Source organism: Pezoporus occidentalis, unplaced genomic scaffold (assembly GCF_034315485.1).
Source record: "Pezoporus occidentalis ecotype Australia unplaced genomic scaffold, CSIRO_AGI_Poc_V1 ctg6, whole genome shotgun sequence".
NCBI classification, from domain to species: Eukaryota; Metazoa; Chordata; class Aves; order Psittaciformes; family Psittacidae; genus Pezoporus; species Pezoporus occidentalis.
In genome coordinates this window covers 4,836,526-4,861,773 of record NW_026915943.1, presented here as the reverse complement: position 1 = coordinate 4,861,773, position 25,248 = coordinate 4,836,526, and the positions used below count along the sequence as shown (strand labels likewise).

Genomic DNA, 25,248 nt, shown 5'->3' with positions numbered 1-25,248 from the left:
TGCCCTTATCAGCATTAGTAAACAAGACCTGAAGACCTATTTCACTGAATTCTAAAAGTCTGACAGTGAAACTTGTAATACATTATTCTGGGCTGCAAGAGATGCTGGAAGGGAATCTCTTTAACATGAGACAGGTCCAATGACAGCTTCAGAGGACTCCAGAACATGCCTCACAGCCAAAGCAGGGGACTGGCTGCACCCATAAGGCAGAATCAGACTGAGCAAGATGCTTATTATTTTCTTGCCTTAAACCTAGACATAAGCACTCTAAAATATGGTACTTCGTAACCGCATATAAGCATTTTGTGCCACTGTAACATTAGTAGTATTTTACTACATAGCTATGCATGAATATACGAATAACACATAGCTGCAAGTGGACAAAGGCTTGCAGTGAACTTGCCCAAACAGTGCAAAATGAGAGCAAAGGTGTCAGGTGAAATCAAAAGGACAAAGAGAAGATGTGTCTGATGAAACCAGAATCACCTTGCAAAATAAATGAGAGGGATGTCTAGCAAAACTAGGGTAATTCTTACCCCCCAAAATAATACAAACTGTGTATGAGGCAGATGAGATCACCCCCTTTTCTCCCAGGGGAGCAGCAAGGCACACAAAGCACTAACAATAAGCAAAGAGGGATGGTAATTCAGGGAAATCACAAAATGCTCACTTTGATTTCCAGCTTCTCCTGACAAAGAGCTCTCAAGTGCTTTGCTTTGACTTTGGCAACCAAAACCATCAAGAACTGTAGTCACCAGTGCTAAACACAGTGCATCAGCTCCATGGCATTGTATACTCCTAGGTTTACTACCACTTGCAGATATGATTGTTTGGGAAAATATAGTAATAATGACCGATGATAACTAAGGCTGGAAAGCTATACTGTTGCTGTATATTAACTTGGTAAAGTGGTTTAATTCATCAGTTTTTTAAATACTCCATCACAGAAATCTCCAATTCTCCGATATATGAAAACACACATATTCTGCTGCAACGCTTTGCTTCCTTTATCAAACAAAATGAAGTTTCTTTTCAGAGCACCCTCTCAAGCATGGTTTAAGTCCCCTCATCTCACACTTTCGACAAAGTTCGAGAACACTCCTCTGTCCCCAGATTGAGTCACCTTTAGCCTGCAATGGCAACGATAAAAACAGATCCTTCTGCTCAAACAGGAAAGACACAACTGAGCGTGTTGGACTTCAGGGCCAGGTCCGATTCTACAAGTCATTCCAGAGACAGCGTGGAAGATGCAATTAATTTAGTGTTTTGAAATGAAAGGTGATTAGCATCTCTCAACTGAGATCTAAGCACCCTCTTTAAACGAGGAGAGTCCCTTTAAAACACCAGAAGCTGGGTGCGGGCAGGCTTTATCTCTCCTCGGCTCTCACTACCGGGCTCCCTCCAACAGCGCAGCGCTCGGCTCCCTTTGCAAGGCAAGGCTGCCCTTCTCCACACCGGCTCTCGGATCGCTTCTGAGGAAGGTCGCTGACAAGCGGCGCTTCCCCCCACGGCATTAAACAGGGTGAGCTCTGCCCCGTCCTCAGGGAACCGGTCCCACAAGCCCACCACAGCAACCCCACTGGAGCCGGCTGCAGAAAGCCTTAACCAGGGCTTCTCAGCTGCCAAGAGGCTCCTCCCCAGGCTGCCCCAGCACTGGGGGCACGGTTGGGGGTTTATACGTCTTTGAATTAGGAAGGCACCCTCCCCAGCTTCCGAGCCCCCTCAGGGCAGCCGCAGCCCTCTCAGCCCCGCAGCCCGTCCCTCCAGTCACTGGTTACCTCGTCCCCGTCACAGCCGCGTCCTCACCCGTCTGAGGGGAAGGGAGGCGGTGGCACAGGCAGCCCCGGCCCGCCAAGGCCGGGCCAATGGCGGCGCCGCCTCCCGCAGAGCGGGGCGGGCCCTGCACCTCCCAGCCCGGGCCGCAGCCGTGTCCGTGCCCGCCGTACCTGAGGGACCGGGCTGGTTGGAGGCTGTCCTCGGTGCAGCGGGAGCCCCCGGGGCGGGTTTAGCGGGCACTTTCTGGGCAGAAGCTCGCAGAAGCCGGCTCACACCACGGTGTGAAGTCCCTCATGAAGTCCATATCGGCTTGACTTGCCCCTCTGCCCTGAGGTAAAACAGCCAGTCCTTCACTTTACCTGGTGACAGGCAACCGAAGAGGTGTGAACACACGCCCCTGTTTGCAGTAGAGATACGGGTAGTGATAACGGAGGTTTCAGTCATCTGGAATGCCGCTGTAAGCGCTTTTCTCTTTGATTAGTGGCACAAAATACACATGCCACCATTGCAATGGATGTTTCAGCAGGACCTTCAGCAGCCAAGGCACCAGACTGAAGCCAGAGGAGTCCTTCTGGGAGCACAGTGATGGCACTGACCTCCTGTGATGAGGAAAGCCGGCCTGGTGGTGTGTTTATAGCATCATAGAATCAACCAGGTTGGACAAGACCTTTAAGGTCATAAAGTCCAACCATTACCCCAGCACTGCCGAGGCCACCACTAACCCGTGGTACTGAGGGCCTCATTTACACACTTCCAGGCATGGTGACTCCAGCACTGCCCTGGGCAGCCTGTTCCAATGCCTGAGCACCCTTTGGTGAGGAATTGTTCCTCAGCTCCATCTAAACCTGCCCTGGTGCAGCTTGAGGCCGTTTCCTCTTTCAATCCCTGAACCCTAGATCATAGAGTCATAGAATAGTTAGGGTTGGAAAGGACCTTACGATCATCTAGTTCCAAACACCCTGCCACGGGCAGGGTCACCTCGCACTAAACCACGTCACCCAAGACTCTGTCCAACCTGGTCTTGAACACTGCCCCAACTTGGGCAACCCATTCCAGTGCCTCACCACTCTCACAGTAAAGAACTTCTTCCGTATATCATAGAATCATAGAATAGTTAGGGTTGGAAAGGACCTTAAGATCATCCAGTTCCAACCCCCCCACCATGAGCAGGGACACCTCACACTAAACAATGTCACCCAAGGCTCTGTCCAACCTGGCCTTGAACACTGCCAGGGATGGAGCATTCACAACCTCCCTGGGCAACCCATTCCAGTGCCTCACCACCCTAACAGGAAAGAATTTCCTTCTTATATCCAACCCAAACTTCCCCTGTTTAAGTTTTAACCCATTACCCCTTGTCCTGTCACTACAGTCTCTAATGAAGAGTCCCTCTCCAGCATCCCTATAGGCCCCCTTCAGATACTGGAAGGCTGCTATGAGGTCTCCTAGATCATCAGTACGGGCTTCCTGCTAACCATAAATTCTTTTGTTTCCCCTCCTACTCAAACTTGGACATGGTGAAGCAAATTACTGCTTTTTAGGGAAAAATTAGTAAACATGGTGTTGGTATAAAGGTGTGGTAAATTATGGTTTTTTTCAATTTCATGTAGTTCATATGTGGCCTTTCCTGATGACAAATCAGCGACTGGATCATGCTTTTTGCGGTAAAATTCTGGCTCAACCAGCCTTTAATAAGGCTTCCACTCAGTTTACAAGGATCAAAGTGAAACGGAGACCTTGTGAAAGCTTAAAACTTGGTTTCTCCCTGCAATAATCTTCATTCAAGCGTCTCTCATCCACAGATCCTGTTTATTCATCCTAATGCAGCATGCTAAGCTGTATGTGTTCAAACCCACACCAAACTCCTGTTCAGTGCAGAACAAGAAACACCATTTCGTACATTAATTAGAAGTGGGGGCCTTTTTGCCATTCTTGGTCCATGGCATGGAACATATTTTCCTGTTGTGTTAAATATCCCTTTTCTTCCCCCCCCTCCAGCAGTCCCAAAGAAGAAAAAAGGCAGCGGTAAAACAGCCTTTTTACACCAGACACACTGTATTAGCTGGTATGCTTGGCCCCTGCCAGATGGAAATGGAACTGATGTTCTGTTTTGTCCAAACCCTTTAAATAAGAACTTTGGACCCAAGCATAGAGAAAAGCAGGTTCTTGCTGCTAGGAAGCTCCAGATGGCAAAAGCCTCCAGCACTGGGACAAGTGTCAGCTGTAGAACTGTGTACAGGGTGTGTGCTGTGTCTGTTAGAATGTGTTCTCTCCTATAATATTCATTCTAGTGATTTGTTCTTGAGATGGATTCAGATGAAATCTGTGGGATTACGTACATGAGGGCTGTCCCAGGTCAGACTGACCGCCAGTTCATCACTTGAGTGTTTGCAGCAGAGACTGAAAATGCCTGAAAGATGTGAATGGTGAGGACTCAGACTGATTTGTCACTTACTTCATACAAAGAGTCTGCAACCAGTTCACAGCCTGTCCCCATGGTTGCTCTGCACTAGTGTATTAAATCTAACTCGGATGCCACTGATTCAGCCTGGAGAAGAGAAGGCTCCTGAAGGGGAGACTTTAGAACAGCCTTCAAATACATAAGGGGGGCTTACAAGTAAGCAGTAGAGGGGCTGTAGGGATAGGACAAGGGGGATGTCTTTAAACTGACAGAGGGGCAATTTATATGAGCTCTTAGGCAGAAGTTCTTCCCTGTGAGGGTGCTGAGGCGCTGGCACAGGGTGCCCAGAGAAGCTGTGGCTGCCCCATCCCTGGCAGTGTTGAAGGCCAGGCTGGACACAGAGGCTTGGAGCAACCTACTCTAGTGGAAGGGGTCCCTGCCTGTGGCAGGGAGTTGGAACTGGATGAGCTTTAAGGTCCCTTCCAACCCAAATCATTCTGTGATTCTACGATTCCATTACTGTACTGATATTTTCCTGGCTGGTGTCTTTGACCACATCACCTCTTGCTTTAGATCCTCTGTTTGCCTCCTGGGCCTTAAGCTCTTTTCTTCCCCTGTAGACCCCTCTGCACTGTTAGGTTAAGTGATAAAAGGCTCTTTTCCATACACACAAAGGAAGGCTGAGGAACAACTGTATGCAGAGAAGTCTCAGCATCACCCTGCCCGTCTGCTCCCAAACCCATCACAGGATCTCTCAGCCCAGTAAAGGTTCATCCTCACGCACACAAATGAGCACAGATGCACAGGGGCATGTCAGGGAGCCCAAATGCCCTCTTTGAAGGAGCCACCATTCCCAGGTCTGTCCCAAAGGACCTTCATCAGCTTACAGGCTTGGGGGGATCGTTGGCTGTGGGGTGGAACACATGGTGGGGTGCAAGGGAAGAGGATTTTCAGATTACACAAGAGCTGCTATGGGATACTCAGGAAACGAGCTAACGGTGGGGAAAAAGGAGGGAAAAATCTGGGGCATCTGGGCATATACAGGCCCTTGGCACTGCTCTGTGTGCAGGAGCCCCAGGACCCGCACACAGCTCTGTCGCCTGGGCTGACCGCGCTCTCCTCGCTGAGCCGCGCTCTTTCCGCGGGCCTTTCCCCGGCGGCAGATCCCGCGCGGCCCGCCAGAGGGCGCTGCTGCACCGCGGAACGCGCCTATGGGCGGGGCGAGGCTCCCGGTTGCCTTGGCGACCGGCGGCTGTTGGCGCCGCTGCGGGCGGAGCGCGGCGGGGCCTGGCTGAGTGCGGGCCGGGCACCGGTAGCGGCGGGGCCTCGAGGGGACCGGGACAGCGTGTGGGTGCTGTCGGGGTACGGGTGGGAGCCGGGGACGCGGGGCGGTGTAGCCTCGGAGGGACCGGGAGTAGGGACAGCGTAACGTGCAGTGGTGACAATTTAGGCCTTGGGGTGCTGAGGGCCATGAAGGAGGCTTGGATGTGAGTGGTGGTAGGGTGAGGGGAGACACTCCAGAGCTTGACTGTGTAGGGAATTGTTTGCACGTGGGTGCTCAGAGTGTCAGGGGATAGCACAGGACGGCGGCTTGGGTATAAGGTGACAGCGGCAGCGGGGTCTGGTGGCTGCGGACAGGGAGGCTCTGGCCACTGTGAAGTGTTTGGTCACTGGTGATGAAGGGGGCAGTGGGGAATGCAAGGGACATGCAGGAAGGATTGCGTAGGAAGGGATTGAGGGCAGAGGGAATCATTAGCCTCCTCTGAAGACCAGGAAGGGGTTATGGTGTGGCTGCAGGGTGCTGAGGTAATTACTGATGGGCACTGAGGGAGTGGAGGCTACTTGAGTGGCAGCTGCTTGAGATACAAGGGAGTAATGTGAGTGTATGTGGGATCTCCTTGCTGCTTCTAAGGATGTCCTGGCAGTGCAGTTATCAGTTGTGAAGGTGCTGGTAGTGATAATGGGGATCTGTCATAACCTATTTGGGAGAAGAAATAGATCTTGTGCTCTGCCAATGGTTTAAATCTGCAGACAATGCTCGGTCCCCCCAAAAAACATTCCCTTCTCTCATATGTATTTTTGGTGTCTTGCAAAATCCAGCAAATCTGTTATTAGAGTATGGTTTTGTTGCCTTGTACAGCTTGGAGGCTTTCTTGTTGCTCCCTGTACGGGAAGAATTTAATAAATACATCACTGGAGCTCATCTGGGGCTGGAGTGCCAAGAAAAACCCAAAACCTTTTCAAAGTACTGCTGCTCAGACTGATTCAGTTAGTGCCCGCTTTAGGGAGGAGATTTGATTATCCATTTACTGTAAGGGACAGAAAAAATCGTTATTAATAACAACAATAATTCTTCAGAGATTGCTGTACTGATCTTACATTTCTGAGGAAAATCAGTAAAGTAAATGCTCAAATGAATCAATACCAGTCCAGTTAATTCTGTGCTGAAGAATGACAGATTTATTGTTATACTTAAAGAATGCATCCTGCACTTGTGCATTTGGGCTGGGAATTTTAAGGGGATTTGTGGAAGCCAAGTACCAAAATTCCTTTAGCAAACAGCCTGTACCAAAATTCTGAGTTATTTTTTCTTAATTTACTTGGCCTACTTTTAACATCTCAATCTTACAACAGTTGTGTGTTTAGGATGTTTAAAAGTTCCATGAAAAATATCGTATTGAATTGGTATCTGCAAAGGTTGTGTATAAATATTAAGGACTTAACATGGCTTCAGGCTCAAGTGGATGCTCAGGTAGGAAAGGATTTCTTCTTGGATTGGTAAATGTCAGGTTTACTAAGTCACTTGGTGATGGTATTGAAGTTCCACAGTAAAAACATTTTACTAACGTGTAGCAACTATTAAAACTTTGACCTGGAATGTTTCAGAAGTTCAAGGTATTGCTGGTGGGAGTCAGAAGTTTTCAGATTTCTGCAAATGGAATTAGCTGTATCAGTGATATAAATATGCAGGAGGTACAAAGACAGTGATTAATAGCTCTAGGCAATTATCCCTGAGTGTGAACTTCTCTTCAGCAGGAGAACAGGTAAAATCTGCACAAGCAGGTTTCCAGCAGAGTGGGAGTAAAATTCTTCTGGATAAAACATCACAAGAAAGATATTCCAAGGTGTGAGGAGCTGCATGCAGATATAGACTCCGAGGTATGTTTACCCTTTCTTTCACTTCCCTTGCAGAGCTGCCTCACAGTGAGCATTCCTCTTACACACCTTTCTGTGCCACACAGCTTACTGCCCTCAGCCCCCTCACTTGTTTCAGCAGCAGGATCAACTGCTCATCTAGGGTAGGAAGTTATTTTGGATACAGAAAGCCGACCTTGCCTTGCTTCAGGGCCAGCCTATGGATTAGAGTGCATCTGTCAATAGTCACTTTAACTTCATTCCCTTGATTTTACATTGATTTGGCAAGCTTGTTATGTGGCTTTCCATGGATTTTTTTTTCTGTTTCCTTGGGCTCATTTAAATTGGAAAAGTATCCAGCCTGTTGTATTTAGTCACAGTTACTACTTTAGTTACTAGTTATTCTATTAGTTGTTTTCAATTTTAGCTATTAGAGTGATAACTGTTAGAAAGCAGAATTTGAAGGCAGAAAAGTAGTTTAATATGAAAACAGGTTACGTAAAATGTTTATATTCATTTAGTAATAAAACCTCCCATGTTACATGAACTAATCTGGTTCTGGCATTTGATCATATGACCACTAAAAGTGAGTAATCTTCATAAATGCCCTTTTTTTTGTGACTTTTATTTTATATAATATATGCTACGAGTTCCATTACAGAACTGTTCATTGTCAGTGGAATCCTGAGGTTGGCAGTTGTGACAACATGCCCAGGGAATACTGCTGACATGCACAGCCCTTCAGAGAGCGGTTTTGTTCCAGCTCTGACAATGAAAACTGAGTTGCAGTGAAAGGCAAATATTCATAGTGCTAGGAGAACAGAAGGAGAGGGAAAGAGATGCATATTAACAAGGGTACTCGATAAAAGAAGCCTAATAAAGAAACAGAGACAAAGGACTGGAAAAGGAACAACTGCTTGTTTGATTTGCAAGAATGTAAAACCTAGTAACTAGTGACAGAGGCCACTGTTCTCCAATTCAGGGCAACACTTCAGGATGTCATAAAACCAAGGGCCCGAGTGCTATCCTGGGCAGGATTATTGCTGTCAAAAAGCCCCTCTCTTGTTTTGTTTATTTCAGAACAGTTAGGAACTTGTCACAAGTGACAAAGTCTGGTGAACATATGACATTTTAGAAATCATTAATTTCTCTTTATTTTTCCTTCTTTTCTGCTTGCTCTTACCTCCCTTTTAGGTCTAAATTCTAGCACAAGTGAACCAAAAAGCATGGAAGAAAAGAAGAAAGAGGAGAAACCAGAAGAGCAATTTACAGACCCTGAATCAGCTGTCCCAGAATCCTTACTAGAGTTTCAGTAAGAATTAAGATATTTATTTTTTTTAAGATATTTAACTTTTAATTGATATAGAATATGTGAATGGATAAAGCAGATAACAAAGACAACTTTTCCAGTTCAGAGCCTGAGCTGACTGACTATATTTTTCTTTCTTTCTTCCTCTCTCTTCTCTTTCCCTCTTGCTCTCTGTCCTCACCTCTATAATTTGTAACTCCTCTGTAACACTTGACTGAACAAGCAGCATAATCATAGCATCATAGAATGGCTTTGGGTGGAAAGGACCTTAAAGTTCACCCAATTCCAACCCCCTGCCACAGGCAGGGACACCTTCCACTAGACCAGGTTGCTCCAAGCCCTGTCCAACACTGCCTTGAACACTTTCAGGGATCATACAAGTGAATCTGTCACATTTTGCTTTAGGAATTATCAAGTGTGTAGTATTTATTTAACTTTCATTCCTGCTTTTTCTTCTGTATATTGAAGCATGGATTCTGTAGGGAGTTTGTTATTTTGCAATTCCAGTACAGATTACTGTTGCAGGATTGGTTAGGAACAACAGTCCCATGAATTACTTTCCTTAGTAACATCCTATCGATGACTGACAAAACTGTGGTAGTGGAGTGTTGCTTCTGGGTGTTTCAATCATCTAGATGGAATCTGCTACACAGAGTTGAGAAAAACAGTATCATCAGTCTAACTGGTTTGTAGCTTTCACCTGAGAAATAACATAGCACTATAATCTAAAGAGGAAAGCTCCAATATATATCAGAGAAAATAGCAAATTGTATTCATATAATTTTTCTTACATTAACCAGGTGATGGATACAGACTGTCACTTCATGGAAAATATTAACGTTGCAGAAATGAAGACCATAGCAGTATTCTAACTACAGAAATGGTTTAAAATGGCAGGTCATTTAGGAGGTAACACTGTGTGGCCAAGCTGTCACCTCTGCCTAATGAGTGATAGATTTTTGCTGTAGCCATATCCACATATCTCTGCTCTAGTGTCTCTAACTAATATCCTTGTACTTATTGGAAAACCTGAAGGATACCGTGGAACTTATTGGCACTGGAGGATGCAAATCTAGTAACCTTCAATGACTGATTCAAACTTAGCCAAGAAAAAAATATCTTCTTTTAAAATAACTTCATACAATAGGGAGGGGTCAAAAACCAAAACCCCAAAACAAAACTTCAAGGAAAAATAGCTGTTGAAACAGTAAAAGATACTGTGGTAATTGTAGTATTTGCTCTATTGTGCCATTTGGTGAATGAATTCTAGGATTAGAGGGAAAGATTATAGAGAATTTTGCAAATAGACACCGTTTGCAAACCAGTGTTTCTCATTCTAGAAGAGAGAATACAAAAAAAAATGCTTATTTTACAGCTGTGGCAAAGAGGATGACAAGTAGTCTATGAACATTGTGAAAGCAGCAAGCTAGTTCTCTGACAAAAATGTATAAACATACTCAGAGGATACTACTCAGGCTGCAGTCCCTATTCCCTTAGTGCTTCTTAAAGGCTGACAATTTCTTAGTGTACAAATGCAGGTTATGAAGCTCAACAAGCCACATTTCCAGAAGAATTGAATCCCATTGAATTCTCCAGTTTGGGATTCAGCTGAGCTGTGTCTGACTGAGTTGCCTCTGTAGTAGAGAAGTAAATATTTCTGGAGCACAAACCATCTTGTCCTGAAAGAGACCTCTGTGATAGGTCAGCTAAACTGCACCCAGAGAGAAGAAACCAGCTTAATCCTCTCTAGCGGTTACAAAGGAACAGAATAATCAGGGATTCTGTTTCTATGAAGGTCTAGATGTATATGGGAAATAATTTCTTTATGTGTAGTAAGCAGACAGTGGTATCTACCCAGGTGAGTCGCAATATGATACACAAACATTTCAGTTGTATTTACATCTAACCTAGTTTAAATAACATTCCTCTCCTGTTTTTATAAGGATGTCTCTTTACTCTTTTTCTGCAGAATTGAGGCAAAAGAAGAAGCAATTGATAAGGTTTTGCTTGCTTTGAAACAACTGGAAGAAAAGAACAAAGAATATTATGAAAGAGTAAGTGGCCATGCATCCTTCTCCCAGTGCATTTTATATGTGGTATTTTAACTCACAGATTCAATTTTATTCTTTTAAGCCTAATACTACATTGACTAAAATTAGCCCTCACAGTGAATTTCTTACAGTCAATGAAACTAGAGTTAGGAAGTGCTGAAAGTTAAAGTGTTATCTGAATTAAATGCGACGTAAAGCATAAATGTCCTAAATATGCAAAAAAGGAGCTGCAGGAGTAGAGCATTGCAGAATAGGGCACAGCACTCAGGTAAAGTGAGTTCAGTGAAGGTGTTCTCCAATCTAGATTTAAATTAGATATAAGGAAGAAGTTCTTCCCTGTGAGGGTGGTGAGGTGCTGCACAGGGTGCCTAGAGGAGCTGTGGCTGCCCCATCTCTGACAGTGTTCAAGGCCAGGTTGGATGGGGCTTGGAGAACCTGCTGTAGTGGAAGGTGTCCCTGCTTGTGGCAGAGGACTGGAACTAGATGAGCTTTAAGGTCCTTCCCAGCCCAAACTGTTCTGTGATTCTGTGATTCTATCAATGCATGTGAGATCCTCAGTAACTACTTAAGTATTTAATCTTACTCTGCAGCAAACACGGGTCAGCAGCCCCCTTTCAGTAGGTCACTGTGCAGCAGTATCTTCATATGTGCCTTTTTAAACAATACTGCAATATTTCAGCATACAAAGAATAAACAGTATTAACTTCATTTCTGTCAGTAGTATCAGCAGATCTAACCAAGTATTGAGCTTTGCTGACCTTTGATTCATTTCTGAGGTCATGGAATTGCACAGGTTTCTATGAGAGCTTACTGATTCTTGCAAACTTAGTTACAGTGAAAACTGAGCAAAAGAGTGAGTATCATGCAGTTGTCGAGGTGCAGTTTTTGGCACTGCTTGGTGAAGACTCACTTTCCTGTGGATTAAGATTTGGTTTGGGTCAGTTTTAGAACAAGGTTATGTGACTATTGATGGCACCTGAGTGACACTTTAAAGAACTGTATATATGAACAGTATATAAAGAACTTTAAATAAAGAACCATAATATGGCATCTGATGACTGAGACAGTGAATTTTGAAAGTAGATATATAGTTACCCAATGAAATAAATAGCTCAAAAATCCTTAAACTGGATTATGTGATTGAACACTGTTGCAGGCTGCACCACTTCCTATAGCAAGAAAAATGTCTCTTTAGCCTTCCTATGCTGATACTTGCCCTGTATCTGTTCAGACCTCTGTTTAGCTTTCCTTGGCGTTACTTTCTGTCTTGAAGCATGGATGGTGTTTCATTTGTGGCCTTAACTATCAGTGGAAGTATCATTTGGCTCTTCTCCCTGCAGACATCTGAAGTCTCTTATGGTTCTTCCCCCAGTTTGCTGCTAGTTCATGGTCTCACAAGGACTCCTTCGTATTTTAGGTTGTGCAAGGTACTTCAGGGCATACTTGAAGTACTATTTGCTTAATTTACCTATGTTTTGACAGTTCTTTGAGCTCCATCCTTTATTTCCTTAGTGATATTGTGTGGTTTAGAGTTCATCCATCCAGAAGTGACGAATGCTTGAGACTGTGTACTGAACAGTCACTGTTACAGTTATGGTATCCTTTGAGAGCAAACATATTTGAAATTACTGACCATGTAACTTGAGTGCCCCTTGAGAGGGCCATGGTAAGGGGTTATAATCACAGTTGTGGAATCAGTCAGTATAATTAATTTCAGCTCTTTACAAGACTCTCTACTATGGGTATATGAAAGTGACCTGCTTGACTGATGACATTTCTACATGAAGTTGGTACATTCTCATCAAGAATGAATGTGAAGTAAATAACTCCTACAAATAAATAGTTATTAAGCTGACCCACAGGAGTTCTACAAGGGTACCAGAAAGAATCTGACTATTGATGTTCTGCACCAAGTCCAGCAGTCATTTGTCTCCATTTCCTTGTAATAGTCTTCAAGACTGAGGAAAATTCTGAGACTTGCACACTGTTCCTTCTGCTCCACCCTTTTTGAATATAGGATCATAGAACAGTTAGGATTGGAAAGGACTTTGAGATCATCCAGTTCCAACCTCCCTGCCATTGGCAGGGACACCTTGCACTAGACCATGTCACCCAAGACTCCATCCAACCTGGCCTTGAACACTGCCAGGGATGGAGCATTTACCACTTCTCTGGGCAACCCATTCCAGTGCCTCACCATCCTCACAGTAAAGAACTTCTTTCTTATATCTAACCTAAACTTCTCCTGTTTAAGTTTGAACCCATCACCCCTTGTACTATCACTACATTCCCTTAATAAAGAGTCCCTCCCCAGCATCCTTGTAGGACCAAGATGAGGAGATACTTAGCCGAGTGGTTTTGCAGTGCATCCTGGCACTGGGTCAGATTTTACTTTTCTTCACTACTTACACTTGTCACTTTGAAAACCAATTTGAAACTGGTTTTATACATGCTTTTTCTTCTGCTCTTTCATAGCATGAGCTGCTGAAGAAGGAACTTCAAGCACGCATCAGGCGCTTACTGGAGCAAATAGACGAAGAGCAGAAAGAACGAAATAAGGAGGTTGTAACTAGGGATGATGTGGAGAAGTCGCTGATAGCAACATGGCAGTATGTTAAGGACAAAGAACAACTTCTGGAAGGTGTGCTGTGAGTTGTGGAAGTTGCAGTTGACACCCTTGGGATTTAGTACTTCTTTTTGTATTTTAAATCAAGATTCAAGTTCCTTGTTGAAGCATAGAGCTTTTCGCCCCAAAATTAAGCTCTCTCAATGTGATATGAGACTGTAGAGAGTTTGTAAGTAAATCTGTTCTTTCCAAGTGATGTAGACCACTGTGCAAGTGCAGTGGCAAGTTATGAAAACCCAATGGCTCCAATGGAAGATTATGAGGGCAGCAAAAATTACCAGTTTTTATTGTTTAGAGCCCTGGCTACCATCCCTGTGATTCTCTGTGGGACACACATGTGCATTTGGTTACATTTCAGTGAGAACTGTTGGTTCTCCTTGGCAGAAGATCAAGTTGTTTTCAGCAATGATGGTGGCCCTTGACACTGCATGAGGCCATCGTGTTGTAATGTATTGTGGGGTAGAAGAAGCACTCTTCTTTCTCCAATCCCACTGAAAGTGCCTTTATTAAAGATTTTAATGAAGTAAGAATTACAAACTATCAGTTCAAGAAGCTGGTAATGAACCTGCCTTTTGTTATTCTGATTTTCATAGATCTGCGCTCCCAAATTGAAGAAATCAACCAAAAAATCTCAGTAAAGCAGAGTGAGAAAGATGATTGCTTGGAGTATAAAAATGTAGGAAGTAAAATAGAAGCTAAGAAGATTATGAGTCTGGAAAAAGACATTAAAGAAGTCAAAGATGATTTCCACAGAGCTACAGGTTGGTTTACAGCTGTAAACATTTTTGGTCAGTTACCAGCTGCAAACACTTGCTTTACAGCTGGTGTAAAGCAAATTTTAGAGGCTTTTTGTATATTACTTGTCCAAATCAATTAAATTATATATGTAATTTGAGGTCATATTCTGATAATTTCTGTGAAGTTTTCCAAGACAGTGTACCTGAGGAGGGCTGCATAATTGTATAAAATGGAAAGCCTTTCCCTTCCCCTTTCCTTTTCCCTTTCCTTTCCCTTTCCCTTTCCTTTCCCTTTTCCCTTTCCTTTCCCCTTTTCTTTCCCTTTTCCCTTTCCTTTCCCCTTTTCTTTCCCTTCTCCTTCTCCTTCTCCTTCTCCTTCCCCTTTTCCTTTCCCCTTTCCTTCCCTTTCCCTTTCCCTTTCCCTTTCCTTTTCCCTTTCCTTTCCCTTTTTCTTTCTGCTTTCTTTTCTCCTTTCATCTTTACCCTTTCTCCTTTCCTTTCTCCCTCCCTTCCCTTTCCATTTCTTCCCTCTTCTCTCTTTTTTTCTCTTTTTTATCTATTTCTCTCTTTCTTTCTCCCTCTCTCTCTGTGAAAGTCCCTTTATTAAAGAAACAAAGTCCCAGGAATTATGAACACTTCAAGAAACTGATCAGTTTGTCTCCTGACAACTTCCTTGTCAAATACAGGCAGCCCATTTCTAAAAACTGTTCCTGTGAAGGACAGCAGGTTTCTAAATATAAGTTACATCTATTGAGGTCACCTACACATAGGACTCCCTCAGCAGTCATGCTTGAAAACGTTGACTCTGCTGCTGTTGCTTCTTATCATGCTCCAAGCACTTCACATGTGGAAAACTCTTTCGATGGGAAAGTGCTGTGAGCTCGTTCTTGGAAGTCTTTTCAGCTGAGCATGGTTGAAATGCACAAGTAGAGGGAGCTGTTGTGCCAGTGGGCTGAGCTTTGTATAGTCCCATGCATGAGGCCCTGCAAAACTGCCACTACAGACATACACAAATGCTGGGAACTGTTTCAATACTGACACAACAGTGGAATGAACTTGAGAGCTTATGTATTCTGCTGTTGAGTGCTTCACAAAGGTTTCTTTACTACTGCACTATTTTAAAACCTTTTAAATAGTTTTGCTGTTACATATCCCATGCTTCCAACACGACAAGGATGTCTTGGTTTTTCTCCTTTATGGCCCTCTCAGTATGCATAGCCACAGCCAAGCAGCTGGTAGTAACAGGCAGTGACACTGCTCTAAGGGTCTCTGTATATTCTGTGCCAACCATTACCAGGCATCAAGTACTGTGGATAAGAGCCAGATATCTTTTTGTCTTTTGAAACATATTTGATCCCAGTTAAGACCTGCACTGTGCTTTCTACATCATCAGATAGCTTGTCAGATATCCATGTCTGTATTCAGGAGAGGTTGATATTTTTCATTATGTGTTTTCCATGCTCTGAATCAATCTAAAACTTTTCTATACAGCTGCTGAGCTATGAAATTAAAAAGAGAATGGGCTTTTATATAGAATGCCAGAATGAGCCAATAGGAACATTCTGTCTGACCTGCATGTCACAGGGTTCAATTTGTGGTCAAATGGAAGTGTATTTATAGAAAGACTGTTACAGAGGTACATATAGCAGTTGCCTAGTTAACATACTAAAGAATGATGCTGCCAGTACTGGATGTTAGCAGTCTATTTTACTCAGCTTCCTAAAATCTAACATACAAAGTGGCTGGGGAGTACAGTTTTCCAGCCTATCAAAAAGAAAACAAACCCAAACCCAAAGAGAAATAAATCTAACAAGCTGACAGAGTGATGCAGCAGCAAACTGGGCTTGTTCACTCCCTAAATGTGTAACAGGTTTATGGAATAAAATAAGCATAAGTGAAGAGGTTTCTATCTCTGTAGGGCTTGATGTTGGCACAGTTCATGTGGTCTGGTGATGACAGTTTAAATAAAATTGCTGGAGGGGAGAAGAAACAAAAAAGTGCCCTACACTTACGTGAGGTGTGGGGAGAACAGTGTTGCTGTGAGAATTAAGGCAAATAGCCTCCTTAAAAACAGTAAGTATATGCGAAGAGTTCCTCCTTTTCTGCATTCTCCCATCACAGATCAGGTTGTTTAGCTGTGTGAAAGAATGAAAAGATGAATTAATAATAGTCTGTAAGTACTTTCATTTCATTCTAGATGAATGAAGTCTAGATGGCAGGTTGATTAAGGCAGGCCAGCTTTTACCATGTTAAATTAAGAACTAATGCACAACTAATGCACCTTTCATATTTGACAGCCTTTGACTCCACAGTGGGTCCATGACCATTTACAGCCAAGCCTGCAATAGGCTGTCTGCAACACAAGTGCAGAGCTAGGCTGAATTTCAAGCCTCTGGAACAAGTATGAAGTGCTTTCCTTCAAAGAAAACTACTACAATCTCATTCACTCCTTCAAAAGGAGAAAACCCAAGCAGCAGGGGGCTGTTTTGCATAGCACAAAAACAACTGAAGGGAAGGATGCAATAATTAAATAGCAAGTGACTAGAGCTGGAAGCTAAACAAATTCAGCCTGGAGAAGGGAAGCTGTGTGGAAACCTCATAGCAGCCTTCCAGTATCTGAAGGGGGCCTACAAGGATGCTGGAGAGGGACTCTTCATCAGGGACTGTAGTGGTAGGACAAGGGGTGATGGGTTCAAACTTAAAACAGGGGAAGTTCAAGTTAGATATAAGGCAGAACTTCTTTATTGTGAGGGTGGTGAGGTGTGGAATGGGTTGCCCAGAGAAGCTGTGGCAGCCTCATCCCTGGCAGTGTTCAAGACCAGGTTGGACAGAGCCTTGGGGGACATTGTCTAGGATGAGGCATCCCTGTCCTTGGCAGGGGATTGGAACTGCATGATCTTAAGGTCCTTTGCAACCCAAACCATTCTATGTTTCTATGTGATGCTGGCTGATAAATTCCAGTTTATCTATTAAATGTCAGGAGAAATGGATGTCAAATAATGATTTCTGATTTCCTTCTTTTGTTTGTTTTGAAGAATATTACAGAAATGCTTTGAAAGCAATGAAAGAAGAAAATACCAGACTGGTTTTGAAGCACATGGACTTAGTTAAGGAACAGGCCCCTGAGGTATTCCTTCTGCCTTTTTACAAGTGCTAGCTGTATCATAGTTAGGATTCATGTACTCTGCATTAAGAATTATTTTCACTTGAATTAAGACTTGGAACTTTTCTAATAACTTGAGAGTAAAATAAATGTACATTTTCTTACCAGACATGACACTGGTTATTGTTATACACACATGTACTTTTGGTTTTACATCAGACTAACAATGAATAGATGTGAGGGCATTTTCCAAGCAAGGTATGGGAAACTGGGGAACCATGCACTGACTTCAATTGCTCAAGAGCAGGTCACTTTTGCTGTGACTTCAAACAACAATTAATACACTAAGAGATTGTCTGCATTGAAATATACATCAATTTGAAAAGTACTTTCAAACTTACTTTAAAACATTTAAAATGTCAAAATAGTGCAGTCTGCAGTAAAATTTAGGTTTATTGACACATATATATATGTGTGTATATATATATATATATTGAGTCATGTCAGCCAGCTGATCTGCAAAGTATTTATGGTGAGGTCTTCTTACACTCACAAAATGCAGAGTGTACTTCAATACAAATCATTGCTTGGGACCATGAGGTATTTAAATTCCCTGACTTCAATGCTGGTATATGCAATCATGTGAGAATATAATCCAAAGGCCTGTGTTCATGGTGATCTACAGGAGATTTTCTCTCCCTAGTTGCTCCTTTCCCCTTACTGACATCAGTAACTGTATCCTTGGCTCATGAGCATGGACCTCTGCATGTTTAAGTCATTTGTCATATATCGGTTCCGATTAATTTGTGGTTTTGCTTGGGTTTTTTAATAGCTAAAGCTTTGATTTCCTGCAAACAGGAATATTTGGGCAGTAATGGGAACATAGCAGAACCTGTTAGGTGAAAAGGGAATGTCCTATCTTAATATGGGAAATTAAAATCTTGGTAAATTACTTGACATATAAACTGCACTAGTCAGGATGATGGAGAAGAAACATGTGGCCCTGGGGACTAAATCCCCTTGCGCTCTCTCAGGGGATGCTACAGGCTGTTGTGTGGATGTTTCTTAGTTGTTTCCTGCAAAAGAGCAGAAGGCTCTGTATAGTCTGCAGCACTGTCAAAGTCCAGCTTTCAGATGAGATCTCAAATTGTGTTTCCTCAGAATGCTGTGAGATACTTAGACAAAGACAGCTGCAGAGAAATTGAAGAGAATAGCTGGCTAAAAGAAGAGGTAAGAGCATCACTTGTGTGCAGTTGATCACGGTAGTTCAGTTTTGAAGCGCCGTAGTCTACAGTCATAACTGGTTCCAGTGATGAGCCTCTGAAGACTTCCAAAGGAAAAGGAGAGCAATTTTCCTGTAATTACTCTGCAGTCCTGAACAGCAAACAGTGTATGCGGTGAATAAAGGTAAAGATGAACATCTCTGTTCACCAATGAAAGAATCGTTTTCCCACCCAAGCAGTTAAGTATTTGTATCTACAAAGATAGGAATACTCTGTAGTGTAAAGTCCCAGCCATCTAAGTATTTGGAGAGTGTACATTTGAATTGCATTAAAGTTCTGGGGGTGCTGTATTGAAACAAGAAAGCTAAAGAGGGAATTTTTACAAGAGCCTGTAGAGATAGGACAAGGGGGAATGGCTTCAACCTGCCAGAGGGGAGGTCTTGATTAGACATCCAGATGCTCTTCCCTGTGATGTGGTGAGGTGCTGGCACAGGGTGCCCAGAGAAGCTGTGGCTGCCCCATCCCTGGCAGTTTTCAAGGCCAGGTTTGATGGAGCTTGGAGCAACCTGCTCTAGTGGAAAAGGTCCCTGCCTGTGGCAGGGGGTTGGAACTAGATTGTCTTTAAGGGTTTTCTCTCCAAGCTCTGATGTGAAAGCAAGAAAGAAAAATGCAGAGCTTCTGTCTACCAGACCTATGTGGCTATATGAGAAGGTTTTGCTCTCAGGGTTGCAAAGCCCAAATGTGTGGCTCTGATTGAGAGAGTTGTGGCAGTAAATGGCTGTAATAAAGGGGTGAAAGAACCAGAGATGCCTTCCCTTGCCTGAAAATGTGTCACTCTTTCTCAGCCTGTTATAGCAAAGTATGTGCTATTAAGATAGTCACTGTGAAATCTTTCCACAATGGGTATAGCCTTTCTAAGATGATCCTATTATTTTTGCTTTCATTGTCAAAAGGTTAAGCTGTACCAAAAGGAAGTGAGTGATTTGAAAGCCTCAATTCAACTCCTGGAAGAAGAAAATATCGCTCTAGTGGCAAAACTGGTTGATAGCAGACTTGAGTATCTAGGAGTACCCAGGTAAAATGAAGCCTTGACAGACTCAGAAGTGATTCATCTTTTTAAAAGATAATGCTGCCTTCAACCTTTAAATCTATTTGGGTTCACCTACAGCAAAGCCAAGTTTTCTAGTTGAGGACAAGCAGGATTTGACTGGGTATGTGTGGGACTTGTTTCTCTAAAGAATGCCTGTGCCATTGTAACCTCCTCAATACCAAAATTCAGGGAAGAAACTGGGTTCTTTAATAATCTCTTAAGACCTAACGACACTTTCTTTTAGTGAGGCTTGGAAATAGTTTCTTTCTATTGTAATTGTCTCGGACCAAGTGCTGAGTAATAGATTTTCCCTTTTCTGTTGGCAAAATGTTTAAGGATATGAAGATTAATATACAAATAAATGCTGTTTTGCAATCTCAAATGAAATAGATGACCTGGTACTGAGTAAGGCAGAGGCTTTGGGATAGGTCTATCTGTAAAGGTGTCTGTAGTATTAGTTTATTTGTATTGAAATGATCTTGTTCCCTAGAGAAATATTAATTTAACCCCAGAATACCAACATGAATGGTATCAAAAGCACAGTGTAACAATGGGAATGATCCAACTCCATTTTCCATTCCCAGCCCAGTGATTTCAGCCATATTGCAGAGAAAGGTTCCAAGTCTTAGGAAGTGACCATTTTTCTCTCCTCTCCAAACTTTGGACTGCTTTTAAGTGACAGCTGCCAGCTGTGGTTTGAATCTTGGACTGACTGGAGAATATAACATTTGTTTTCTTTTAGTCTCATGGACATAGTTGAACTGAAGCACTAAGAATAAGAAAGAGCAGCTTTTTAGCCACTAAGCTACCTGGCTGCCTGCAGTGCATTTTTAAACCATTGCGCTATTCTGCCTTTGTGGTTAAGCAACAAATGGCTTTGAGATAGGGTGTCCTCCCCCCAAAACATTGCACAGGACAATTCAGAAAGCCAATTCAGGCCTTTAATATGAGTTTTTCTTTATATTTTAATTCCATAGGCATCTTGCAGCTGGCTTGCCACATGAGTTTCTTAAGGATGGAATGAAAGCAGTAGAGTATAGCAAGTATGCAGGTAAAGCACATGCAGCTTCTAAGAACAGATAAGTTACTGAAGATTTATATGCTTTTTATTTCTTTATTATCAAACAGATGTTTGACAAGATGAACACTTGGTTTCCCACTTAACTGCAGGCACCACACCAATGATAGACTGTAGTTTAAGAAGACAAACCCACAATCTACCTGTAATACAGTCTTAAAATTGAAATTGCTGTTTAAATTGTAGAATCTAGACCTGGCCTGTAATGTGGGTACAGGACTGGCTATCTTTTGAAGATATGATTCATATCTTAATCATAGAATCACAGACTCATCGAATCCCAGGTTAGAAGGGACCTCAAGAATCATCTGGTCCATCCTTTCTAGGCAAAGCATGACCCAGACTAGATGTCCCAGCACCATGTCCAGCCAAACCTTAGAAGTGTCCAACATTGGGGAATCCACCCCTTCCCCAGAGAGATTATTCCAATGGCATCATTCTTACTGGGATAAATTTTCCACTTGTGTTCAGTCAGAATCTCCCCAGGAGTAAGTTGTCCCCATCACCCCTAGTCTTTTCCATGTAACTCCTTGTAAAAAGGGGGCCTCTGTCTTTTTAGCCACCCTTTACATACTGGAACATGCTGATAAGGTCTCCCCTGAATCTTCTTTTCTCCAGGCTGAACAGCCCCAGCTCTCTCAGCCTTTCCTCATATAGCTTCCCAGTCCTTGGAACATCTTCATGGCCCTTCTCTGGACCCTCTCCAGTCTATTCTTTACTGATCCATGTCACCATAACTTCATTGTATCTTGTCCCTGAGAGGTTACTCTTGAACTCCTTTCATTTGCACTGTACATGCACTTTACATTCAGTCTGACACTGAGACACACTGGACTTAAATGCTGAATGAATCCCTAGCAACAGCAGATGAAGCTACACAGAGCTCAGCCTGAACTGAACATCCTGGTAAGCGGTACTCAATTTGTGTCAAATCTCCACTTATTCTGGTAGGTGTGCCCTAAAGAAGGATGTACCATTAGGCAAGAAGGACCATGTGAGTGTTTTTGTCTGTTTAGGGTGTTTTCTATGGATTCCTTAGTATCACGTTTTATTTTACATCTCTATGTGAGTAGAAGAAAGAGGGGGGAAGAAAGGACACAAATCAAAAAGTTAAGCTGAAAAAACTGAAGCCATACACTTACGGATACATGGACAAGTCTGTTGAAGTTCTGACCAGTTCCAGCCATAGGTGGACCTTTCTGGAACTATCAGGCATCAGCAAACATGTTGACTAAGGCTTTTGAATTGGATATATGTTTATTTTGAGCAGTTCAGTTCTATTCCCTTTGCTAGACCCTTACAGTAGTTACTGGGAGAAGAAGGTTTTGTTCCAGTAACCTGGAGTCAAGTCCTTGTCCCAGGCAAACTCCACATTTGGCTTGGATAGCCAATTAAAAGTCTTCCCAAGCTGTTCTTTGCATTGCACTGGCCAAGCCACATTAAGGATTGCAGGCAATGCTCATACCAAGTATTAATTCTGGTCTTCATAAAGCTTAACAATTCCATACACATCATTATTCTTCTCTTTAAACAGCAGAGGCAGATGGGGATGAAAGCCTCGGAAGTGCCACAGACTCCTGTCAGAAAACAAAATCCTTTCCAAAGATTCAGTCTACATCAGACACTGAGGAGCCCCAAGAGAGTGATGTGGAGGTAGGGGAACAGCCACTCACTCCAACCCTGGGCAGCCTCTTTTATGAAGATGGAAAAGATATCCAGGTATGAATTCAAGTAATTGAGTCTCTCACTGACACATCTTTCAGTACAGAGCATGAGTTACTGCCAGCAGGGTTCTATTCCCACTGGTGTCATGGCAGGAAAAACTCCCATCTCTTTTACCAAGTGTACAATTCAGATGCGTAACCATAGGCACATGGTGCTATTTGAGGTGGTAAGGACACTCCTTTTCTTTCATATGCTGGGCCAGAAGAGCATGGGTTCTGTGTCATACCAGCCAGCATCATATGGATGGTTTGGATACCTTAGGGCATTTCTGGTACCAGAGACACACTGTTTTGGTGTCTTAGGAATCAGCATACATGAGTGTCAGGGTGAAATTCCCCCTAGAAAGAATTCTGGATGTCACCATTTGTGAATTGCACAGACTCATTCACTTCATTCATGGTCCTTCAAAATTTGTGTTGCATAGTAGCATTAAAGGGTCAACAAGGAATGTATTACTTCAACAGAAAAACAGGATAAAGGTGTTCTTGGGTGCAGAATACAGGGGTTGAGAAAATAAAAAGGTACAGATTATATGTAAATAGGCAGAGAGATCTCCCAAGGCAGAGAGATCTTCCTTCAAAAGAAGTGATGGCACCTGCCTTGGGAGATCCTTGATCCCAGGCAGCAAAACGATGCTTCCTGGGTGCCTTTGATTCTATACTCAAGTTGTGAATCACAGAGTCCCAGACTGGTTTGGGTTGGAAGGAACCTTATAGCTCATCCAGTTCCAACCCCCTGACACAGGCAGGGACACCTTCCACTAGATCAGGTTGCTCCAAGCCCCGTCCAACCTGGCCTTGAAGTGAACTGAAAACTTTGATACATTTCTAAATAAACTAAGTACTCTCAGAAAATACATTGCTCTACATTATAGATTTCTACTGTAGAGTAAAGCAGATGCTACAGACAGGGTGCAGACTGCAGGGTTTGCTGTATGAAGACATTTCTCCAGGTTTCTTTACCCTTGAATATTCAATTCAAACTTACTCAGTGATGAGTTTAGGGGATTTTAAAGAAAAACAGAAAATCCCACAACTCTTTTCCTAGAAATCTGCCATTAGTTTGATTAATACCCTGCAACTTGTGTTCAGAGAAATGACCCTGTCGCCTTGATCAGAGACTAACTTAAGCAGTGGCTCTGTCCTGAAAAGTCATACAGAGAAATGAACAACATTTAACCAAAACAGATCTCCCCACATGTTTGCTTCCTTGCTGGTGTCACCCTGGGAGATGAACACTTGCTTTACTTCTTTCTCCCTGCTGTTAGCACTGCAGAGCCCACCTCACATGAAGGCTGTAGGTGCTGCTGAGAGTCATTCCCAGGAATGGAGGTATAATTGCAGACAGTGGAGGTGCATTAGCAAGTATTAAGAACCCATTCGTTAAATAGAGGTGATTCAATAGTTGCACTGTAGCTTTCCTCCTTCCCCCTCCTGGCTTTGGCCATATGGTGCTGCTCCTGCCCTTAGGGAATCCATAGCGCACATTGGCCTTTCCTGTAGCTGATTCACTTACTAACCCAGCATCAAAACTTGCCTTTTCTTCTCCTCCTGAATTACTTTTCTGGTGGGTTAGTCAACACAAGTGAGTCAGAGGTTTGGAGAAGACCAGCACCTACACAGACGTGGTGGAAACACGTGGCTGGACTTGGAGCTCTCTCTTTTGGCAGCAGTGAGCTGTTGGATTAGTTTAATTCTTCCCACAGACCTGAACTTGAGACAGAATGTGCTTTGCAGAGAAAGGGATATAGGTGAAATCACACAGGGGAAGAGGAGGGCATTAGGGCTGCAGCCTCCTAAAATGAGCTGGCTGGTAAACCAAGCCTGTTAACACAAACATTACCCAACATACAACCCCAGGGCAGCATCTTCACCATTGCTTTATAAAGGAAAATTACTGTTTTTTTTTTTTGAAGAAAGCTGCTTTTCCATGGAATTGCACAGGAATAATATTCTTTCTTCCTAAGGAACACTTAGAACTGGCTCCTCTGGAGACAAAGCTGATGTGTGTGATTGGAAAAGCTGTGCCTATTCATGAACAAGCAGAAGAAATGCCAAGCAGAAGGGGCACAGAAGACGGCATGGGTCATAAATCAGACAGGCGCATCACAGCTCGGATGATCAGGGCTTTATCTAAAGAAAAGGTTGGTTAAGAACAGACAAGCTGTGCTGTTAACCTGGGACTGTAACATTCTCAGTTCATTAAATATTTGCTCTGCTCTTCAAGGAGCATGTGGCACTGGGCTTTGTGAGAACTCTTTTTGAGTGCCTGGATCATGATTTACAAGTTTAAGTTTAATGCAATGTATGTCTGCATGCAGATGGGCATGGAGAGGGTGCTTTCCTTACCAAAGAGAGAGCTCTTGCACATTTTATGGGCTTCTCAGTCATAGAATCACAGAACAGTTTAGGCTGGAAGGGACTTTAAAGCTCCATCCAGTTCCACAGGCAGAGACACCTTCCACGAGAGCAGGTGGCTCCAAGCCCCATCCAACCTGGCCAGGGATGAGGCAGCCACAGCTTCTCTGGCCAACCTGTGCCAGGGTCTCACCACAGTAAAGAATTTCTTCCTAATGTCTAATAGGAAATGTTCCTAATTTTCTTAATATATTCTTTGGAAATGTCTGATGACTCCATGTAGCTGTACATACATCTAACAAAGGATTCAAGTTAACACTTAGTTTAAGTGGTCCCCCCCTTGCAGTCTGTCAAATGTGGAATGCCTGCTGGATAAGACCCTGAATGGGTAAATGCAGGCTGCCATAAAATGTACAACTGTTGCAAAATACTTCATACTCTGCTAAAGCCAAATCTAGTGTATCCAAGTATAATTCAACTACTGTTAGCAATTAAATGTTTTAATGCCTTTTATCTATCTCCATAACTCCCTACTTAAATACATTGAAATAATAAAAAAATCAATTGAAAAAAAAAAAGCAGCATACAAATCATCAGAGTATTAAATATATTTCAAAATTGGCCAAATATGCTGTCT

The 25,248-nt window shown here is 43.1% G+C and overlaps 2 protein-coding genes across 6 annotated transcripts in view; one reads left to right on the top strand and one right to left on the bottom strand.

Moving 5' to 3' along the window:
• Positions 1-1,925, bottom strand: part of SYTL2 (synaptotagmin like 2) — a 54,911-nt gene extending 52,986 nt beyond the window's left edge. For 3 of the 5 annotated variants that reach the window (XM_062639065.1, XM_062639066.1, XM_062639068.1), the window contains exon 1: positions 1,779-1,924. The gene's annotated coding sequence lies outside the window, so the exon portion shown is untranslated. Of the gene's footprint in view, positions 1-1,778 lie in introns of all 5 variants that reach the window. The other 2 variants (XM_062639067.1, XM_062639069.1) reach the window with 2 other exon arrangements.
• A 3,894-nt stretch (positions 1,926-5,819) lies between these two features.
• CCDC83 (coiled-coil domain containing 83) lies at positions 5,820-24,472 on the top strand. The gene is made up of 11 exons (XM_062639195.1): positions 5,820-7,336; positions 8,507-8,624; positions 10,591-10,675; positions 13,148-13,313; positions 13,892-14,059; positions 17,071-17,162; positions 18,300-18,368; positions 19,315-19,436; positions 20,429-20,502; positions 22,064-22,248; positions 24,221-24,472. Exons 2-11 carry the CDS (start codon positions 8,539-8,541, stop codon positions 24,404-24,406), a joined length of 1,233 nt encoding a protein of 410 aa, XP_062495179.1. The 5' UTR covers positions 5,820-7,336; positions 8,507-8,538; the 3' UTR covers positions 24,407-24,472.
• The last annotated feature ends 776 nt before the right edge of the window (positions 24,473-25,248 follow it).